At 45.7% G+C, this 8316-nt stretch overlaps 1 protein-coding gene across 1 annotated transcript; it reads left to right on the top strand.

Annotated features, from left to right (window-relative positions):
* The first annotated feature begins 3250 nt into the window (after positions 1-3250).
* Positions 3251-4855, top strand: LOC110929332 (protein NYNRIN-like). Its single transcript, XM_022172476.1, has 2 exons — positions 3251-3935; positions 4023-4855. Exons 1-2 carry the CDS (start codon positions 3251-3253, stop codon positions 4853-4855), a joined length of 1518 nt encoding a protein of 505 aa, XP_022028168.1.
* Positions 4856-8316: the final 3461 nt, after the last annotated feature.

Below are 8316 nucleotides of genomic sequence, written 5' to 3'. Positions count from 1 at the left end.
ATATCGGATTCAGGGATATTCATCTTCTTAAGAACATCAAGCTGGATAATGTTCACAGAGCTCCCCCCGTCTATAAGGATCCTGCGGACAAAATGGTTAGAAATAAAAAGAGTGATAACCAAACCATCGTGATGAGGATCCTGTATGTCAACACGATCATCTTCATCAAAAGTTATGACTTTCCCTTCGGAGACACTGGATGTTCGGATGGGTCTATCTCCATTATCCATCTTGGTTTCCTTTGCATGCCTTTTAGCTGCTGAGAAGGATGTTCCACAAATGTCTGATCCTCCAGAAATAAAGTTTATAACTTGTGCATCTGCTGGAGGGGCTGGAGCTTTTTCTGGGATCCTTTCAGGATCCTGAGTCCTTGACTTCTTTCTCCCCAATAATTCTTTCAAGTGCCCCTTGCTCAACAAGTATCCAATTTCTTTCTCAGTGCAATGCATTTTTCAGTGAGATGCCCAAAGTCTTCATGGTATGCACACCATTTGGACTTATCTTTAGTTGCAGCTGGTCTGTCATTTTTCCTGGGCCATCTAGCTTTATCACCTAAATTCTGCATCGCAAGGATTAGTTCATTGTGATCAACAGAAAAACAATATTCAGAAATTGGAGGATAATCCTCATCATCCTCTTCTTGTTCAACAGCATGCACATTCTGGTTATCAGATTTGTTGTAGGATCTGAACTTGTTGTTCTTGAATGAGGATCCTTGCTTCTCTTGCTTTGAGGATCCTGCTAGCCTCTCCTGGATCCTCTTGTCATCCTCTAACCGGATGAACCTAAGTGCCCGGGTTCTTACCTCATCTAGGTTCCTACATGGTGTCATAACAAGATCATCATAGAATAATGAATCCCTCAGCAATCCCATTTTAAAGGCTTCAACAGCCGTAGCTATATCCAGGTTAGGAAAGGATTCTTTACTAAATTTAGTGATATAATCCCTTAATGATTCATTATGACCCTGGGTTATCCTATATAGATCACTAGTTAAACGCTCAAATTTTCTACTACAAGAAAACTGATTATTAAATAGGTTAACTAGATTAGCAAATGAGGTAATAGAGAAAGGGGGAAGACTTAGCAGCTATTTAAGAGCCGATCCAGTAAGAGTGGATCCAAATCCCTTGCAAAGACATGCTTCCTTTAACCTTTTCGGGATGGGATTGATCTCATCCATCCTTTCCCTGTATTGTGCTATGTGTTCTTCCGGATCTGTTGAACCATCATAGAACTTCATGGTCGGCACGTGGAACCTCTTGGGTATCTCAACATCACAGATTGGTGGTGCAAAACGAGATATCTTATGGCTCCCATCTGTAATCTCCGGGATAGGCTTGACCACTCCTGGGACACTTGATATCATATCCTTTAACTTTTGCAATTCTCTGGCCATGGCATGATTGATACCTGTATCCTGCATAAGGCCATGGTTAGTGGTATAAGAATTATTGAAAGTGTTACCTCCCATTGAGTTCAAATTAGGAAGAGTGGATGTGAATCCATATTGTTGAGACTCCGGAATGATCGAAGGACCAGTAGAAGCAATGGTCTGCATTGGAATAAAATCTCCTTGATGGATATCTGAACTCCCTGATTGCAAACTCCTTAAGGATCCCGGAATCTGGAAGGATCCATGGAACTGAGAGGATCCTTGAAGCTGAGAGGATCCTTGAACCTGAGAGGATCCTGGAACACAGGAGGATCCTTGAACCTGCGAGGATCCTGAAACATAGGAGGATCCTTGAACCTGCGAGGATCCTGGAACATAGGAGGATCCTTGAACCTGCGAGGATCCTGGAACATAAGAGGATCCTTGAAACGGCCAGAATCCTTGAATCTGCTGCGCTCCTGAGTATCCTCCTGAGCTTGTGAAGGATCCTATATGCTGAGGATGGGATCCTGCTGGTTGGAAGTATGAACCTGAAGCCTGAGTCATTGCTGATGATCCGTAATGCACTCCTTTTGGTCCTCCCACATATTGAACATCTGGAACCACTGAAGGCTAAGAAGTTACAACCGGAGTATCGAAATTCAAAGATCTGGGCATCAGTAGGGAATGATCCTCTGCCGATCTCTTCTGTTTCTTTATGTCTCCAATTTCTCTAAGAATCCTTTCATTGGTCTTATCCTGCTGCTGTATATGCTCCTTCATCTGCAAAATCAGAGTAAACAAGTCACTAGTAGTAGGAGTATAAGAAGCAGAAGAAGTTGGAGGTTTTGAGAAAATAGGAGTTGGTTTCTTCTCGGCATTTTTCTGAGGTCCAGAAGGTGGTGGAGGCAAAGGTGGAATGCCCTGAGATGAATTGACTGCAGACATCGCAGTGGAAGTGTTCTTTGACGATGAAGCCATGTGCTTGAATGCAATGAACCAAAGTGATCACGAAAATGAGAATCTCTTGGGAATGAAGCACCAATCACCCCACGGTGGGCGCCAAACTGTTTTGGTTAAAAATCAGACAAGGATAATGCAACCAAACTCTCTGTTACGGGGTATGATGCTTGAATTGGTAAACAACAATGAGGATCACTCAGAAATGAATTGCACAAGTGACACAAAGATTTATACGAGGAAAAAGCCCTTTATCAATGAATGATCTCCGGCATAAAAAACCTCGGGTGATGGAAACTACCGATCACCAACTCAAATTAAACAATAATTCTTTTACAACTTCGGATGATAGCGAGCTAGGTACAAGGATCACTATAGTGTATCGTGTAGAAATGTATGAAAATTGCTAAGTGTTTTGCTGTAAGCTGATACGTGCAGTTGTACGAGTGTGTGTAGCCAAAAAATAACCAAGTGTTCTAAAAATAACTCGCTATCCCCTTTAAAAATAGAAAATATCTAGCCTAACTAACTATCCGCATTTCGTGCCTTCTCCCCACGTTCTCCACAACGTTCACAATGGTCAAGCACGTGCAGAATTGAAGGGAATATGCTCCAGGAATATCGCCATGACCAAGTCCAAGCCGGTACTCCCGCAAAACAATACCGAATTCAAAGTGAACAATCGTTAGTATAAGGATCCTTAGGATGATCCATGATCCTGATCCTGAAGCACTTCTGAGGATCACCATCTGTCACAGAAGTAAGGATCACCAAACAGGATAACACTTGAGGATCATAAGTCATTAGGAAATCCTCCCCTAACAGAAGTTATACACTGACGGATCTTCCAGAGGAAAAGGATCCGGGGCGGGCCTCATGCTGATAAGCCCAGATGAAATAAGGTTAATGTACGTCATGCGGTTTGACTTCGAATGTTCCAACAACGAAGCGGAGTATGAAGCGCTACTCGCGGGCTTGAGAATGACCCAGTCTATGGGAGCAATAAGGGTCGATGCATACGTTGACTCTCTGCTAGTCAATAACCAGGTGAACGAAACCTATGAAGCCAAGGATGAAACGATGGCAAAATATTTGGCTAAGACCAAGGAGCTCATAGCTTCCTTCGACAGCGTCACACTTAATCATGTCCATCGGGGAAAAAACCAAATAGCTGACGCCTTGAGCAGGCTCGCTACCTCGGGTATGGAAAAGGAAGTAAAGGTAGAAACATTACAAGCACCTTCCATAGAACCCCGGGAATTGTCCGCCATCACGGCGGAAAAACCCTGTTGGTACACTCCAATTCTAAAGTTCCTCACAAAGGGGGAATTACCCCCCACTCGAGGCGAAGCTCAGAAGATACAAACCAAAGCTTTGCAGTATGAGGTGAACAATGGCGTGCTATACAGGAAATTGTACATGGGACCACTCCTGCGGTGTGTATCCCCAGCGGAAGCAAAATACCTAATCCAAGAAATAAACGCTGGTATATGCGGCATTCACGCTGGACCTCGGGCAGTTGTCGCCAAAATCCACAACGCCGGGTACTATTGGCCCGGGATGCATGAAGACGCGGCAGATGAACTCAGAAAGTGCCGCAGTTGTCAAAAATTTGCTCCTCAAACGCTCTGACCCAAGAACAATTTAATTCCTTTAACGGCGGCCTGGCCCTTTCAAAATTGGGCAGTCGATATCGTGGGGCCATTCCCGCTGGCCCCCAGGAAGCTAAAGTACCTAATTGTGGCAATCGACTATTTCCCTAAGTGGGTTGAAGCCAAACCCTTGGCTAAAATAACTGCTGAAAACGCCAAGAAATTCCTGTGGGAACACATAGTATGCCGATTTGGACTGCCGTTATACCTGGTGAGCGACAATGGAACGCAATTCACAGACAGGGTCTTACAAGATTGGTGTGGAGAGCTTCAGATTCAACAAATCTTTACATCGGTAGCACATCCCCAGGGAAACGGCCAAGTGGAGCGGGCAAATAGGAGTTTGCTTGATGGAATTAAAAGAAGGTTGGGCTATGAGGGAAGTTCTTGGGTAGAAGAGTTGCCAAATGTCCTCTGGGCACATCGATCAATGCCCAAGACAAGTAACAATGAAACCCCCTTCAGCCTAACCTACGGCGCAGAGGCAATGATGCCCGCGGAAGTTGGATTACTATCGCTGAGACGCCTCACTACTAATGATGACAATGACAGGCTCCTGCGGGAAGGCCTGGACCTCCTGGAAGAACGGTGCGAGGCAGCCGCCATCAGCGAGGAAAAATACAAGAAAACTCAAGAGAAATACTATAACCAACGCGTGGCTCAGCAAACTTTCAAGGAAGGCGAGTACGTCATGCGAGACAATGAGGCCAGTAGAGCGGAGCCCTCAGGCAGACTGGGACCCAACTGGGAAGGTCCCAACATCCTCCAAGAAGACTTAGGCAAAGGGGCTTACCGCCTATCCCGGCTCGATGGCACCGCGGTTCCACGTAGCTGGAACGCCGCTCAGCTGAGGAAATGTTACATATAGATCCCCGCCCCTAACGACGGGTTTGGTTACTTTTTCTTTTACGAACAAGTGTAATTCATCTCTAACGATGTCTCTTTTTTCTTTAAATATTGAGTTAATAAAAGTTCTTTCTTTTTTATCTTCCCTCATTACTTACATGCACAATATTAACTACCATCGCATTCATACTGCACTTTACGATAGAAAAAACTACCATCGCATTTAAACCGCACATAACGGTAAAAAAGCATCCTTGACACGAAATACTTTTCATATATAAGTCAGAGGATCAAAACTATACAGTGCTAAGAGTGGGTATCTTGGTAATAGATACATTAACCACTACAAAAAAGATAGGTATTTTGGTAATAAATACATACAACTATCTTACAAAAACCAAGTACTTGTCCCTGTTGCTAAACACCAACATATGGGAACCAAAAAACGAACATGTTCTAAATATCTAATTATCGGAAAGCATTGCCCTCACCTCTGCAGGGGTGTACAATGCTTCACCGTAATCTTCCAGAGGATGAGGATCGACGATCAGGTCGTTGACATCCACTTCATCTACTGGAAAAGCTAAAACACTCTGATCAACAACCAGGCCTACACATCGGCGGCCATTACGGCGTCGTTCATACACCATCCTACAGCGTTGAACATGCTCGGAGGGAAAAGCTTGCAACAGGGTGTCAGCTGATACAGAAATCACACCCGTATCAGCTTTCAAATGGCCCCCATCTTCGAAACTTTTGCACGACCGGCTTACCCGGGGCACAGTATCACCGTAGTTTACCTCCCTACCACTAATCATCTCTTCTGTCAGCGGAACTCGAAGATGAACCAGAGCATCAACTGCATCCAAATGATGGATAACATGGAAAATTTTCTGTTTATGGCACTTTCACCTCATTTTTCCAATTACCAAATTTGGGAAAAACATGACTTAATTTATACAAGTCTTAGGGGCCTGACAGTGATGACGATAGCAAAATTAATAAAAAGTCATCATTGCACGTCAAATCGCCACACTAAGGCAAACGACGGCGTCATTCATCATGATAATAACATTAAAGGTCTTACGGAAAATCAAGTATGTGCACGTAGCCCAAACAAAACAGTGTTTACACAAAATATCTAAGGAATAGTGTACATAACAAACAAAGTAAAACACTCATTCCTCTTCAGGCTCCTCCGCTAGGTCCAACATTAGGCGTAAGGAGTCCACGCCGTCTTCGGTCACTTTGTCCATCAGATCTGCATATGCGGGCAGCGGATCATTACAAGCCGCCTCAAGAGCATCCGCCATATCTCCCTGTAGTTTGCCTCTGTTTGCGTGAAACGAGGAAGTAATTTTATCTGACCGTTGACATTCAAAGTAACCATGGTAAACGCCATCATGGTGACCCGATTGATAAGCAGCCGCAGAAAGGTGGTCCAACAAAGTCGTAAAAGACTCTGATTGGCGTAGGTACAAAAACGCCCCAACCAGGCCATTGGTTATCAACCAATTCCTATCACCTCATAATCCAGCCAGCTGGCTGGTCAGGCTATCCACCTCGGCGTTTGATTGCTCCACTGCACTTTCGGCCTCTTTAAGGCGTGCCTGGTGGGTGGCGGAAGACTCAGCAAGTTTATTCTTCTCGGAGACAAGGGAGTCACACCGTTGCTGAAGTTTCCTAAGCTGATCCTCCCGCTCCTCCAACTCAACCTGTTTGGCTTGAGCCTTGGCGTTGGACACTTCTAACTCAACAGTCAGAGCCTAATATCACTCCTGCACCTGAGACACAAAATCAGTGTCAATACGGAACTTTTCCATCTTAGCAGACAGCTCAGATCTCACCTTTTGAGCTTCAGTGACAGCTTTACATTCCAGCTCCTCCTGAACATTCCTAGCATGGGCAAGGACTCGGTCTTTTTCCGCTATGTCACGGGCCCACAATATCCTCTCCTCGGCGAGGTCGGCAGTCACACGCTTTAAGTCATCCTCTACCTTGTTTTTCTCAGAAACAAACCTGCTCTCCCTCAGACCAGCAGCTTGGAGTTGACTTTCCAAGCGGTACTTTTCGTCCTTCAACTCCTGAATAGCAGCCCGCGCTTGGTGGAGCTCATTGTTATCATGCATCCACCGACATCAGATTTCTGCTAGCCTCCGGGGCTGACTAACGGAATCCACCATAGTGGCGTTCATCAAGTTCTCATTGTTTAACCCCTCAACATAAGCTGACTCAGTTGGGGGATATGCCCGCTCAACCCAGTGATGTACCACGGGAGGAAAGATCAATCTTAACGACTCCGCTATTTTCCACTTGGGCTGATAGCTTGTCCTGCACATTGGGATCCCAATTAATGGTGGGCAGATAAAGATCATCGCCCAAACGGGTCCCATCATCCATAATTCCACTGCTAGATCCCCCAGCATTGCTCACGGCGGTATCTCTGGCACTGGTTGCCTCGTGAGCAGCGGACGCTGCAGGCATCTCCTTTTCAGATGCAGAAAAAACACCAATGGGAGAGTCGAACAAGGACGTGGGTATAACATTGAAAGATAGCGGTGTAGAAACTGGACTGGTTGTCACAGCTACAGCAGTTGTGAACACAGGAGGCGGCATTGAGGAACTAACAGCGACGGCACTCGCCTGTGATATAAGCTCTGAAAGGCTTGGTCCGCTTGTAGCGGAAGGCACAACATCCACAGACGTCAAGGGGGCAGAGGACACACCCTCAACTTGAACCTCAGCAATAGAACCTGTGTAAAATCAGATGTTCAGCAACATAGAATACAAAGTCCACACTTCCACCCACGAACAAAGTTACTCACCAGTGGGCAAGGCATAGGCGGTTTAGATAGCTTGAAAAGCAGTCAGGGGAGGAATAACTTTGCGTTTTTTCAACGCTTGAGTTGGACTCACCAACTCAGCAGCAGCGGATGTAACGGCGACACCCCCAGCGGGCACAGAAACGACAACCGCAAAAGCGGAAGTAGCGGCCCCCGCGGCCATGTACTTCCTCCCGTGACTTTCACCCGGATTGGTTTTTTCGCCTCTGCAGCAGAAACACCACTTCCCCCGCTGGGGGGAGGCCGAGAAATATAAGCAGACGGATCCGCCGGCACAACAGGTAGCAAAAACTGCTCAAGGTGGATCTTTAGTACATCAGGTTTTTGCTCCCCAATCACGCGGTCCGCGGCCCTCATTAATGCAAATAAACTCAAGGAAAAGGGCCACATACCTTCATCATCCCTTTGGAAGCATTCCGCGGAGGATCAACAAAGTCAAACAAACTCCACTTACCTGTGACATTTACACACATTAATGCAAAATACAATTAGCAGAAGTAAATTCAAGGCAAAGGGCCACATACCTTCATCATCCCTTTGGAAGGAAGGATACAACCTGATATCACGCCATAGCAGGCTCATTCCCGCCATCACCAAGGCTCCCTCTAGGATCACTGTGCACTCGGAAGGACATTGACAC

The sequence above is a fragment of the Helianthus annuus genome, chromosome 1, assembly GCF_002127325.2.
Source record: "Helianthus annuus cultivar XRQ/B chromosome 1, HanXRQr2.0-SUNRISE, whole genome shotgun sequence".
In the NCBI taxonomy this organism is placed as follows: Eukaryota; Viridiplantae; Streptophyta; class Magnoliopsida; order Asterales; family Asteraceae; genus Helianthus; species Helianthus annuus.
This window is presented reverse-complemented; position numbering and strand designations above follow the sequence as displayed.

Excerpts from the sequence above, each read along its gene's own strand:
- LOC110929332 (XM_022172476.1), top strand. The coding sequence starts at position 3,251 with ATGCGGTTTGACTTCGAATGTTCCAACAACGAAGCGGAGTATGAAGCG. Across the intron at positions 3,936-4,022 it reads TGAACTCAGAAAGTGCCGCA|TCGATATCGTGGGGCCATTC; the intron begins GTTGTCAAAAAT and ends AAAATTGGGCAG.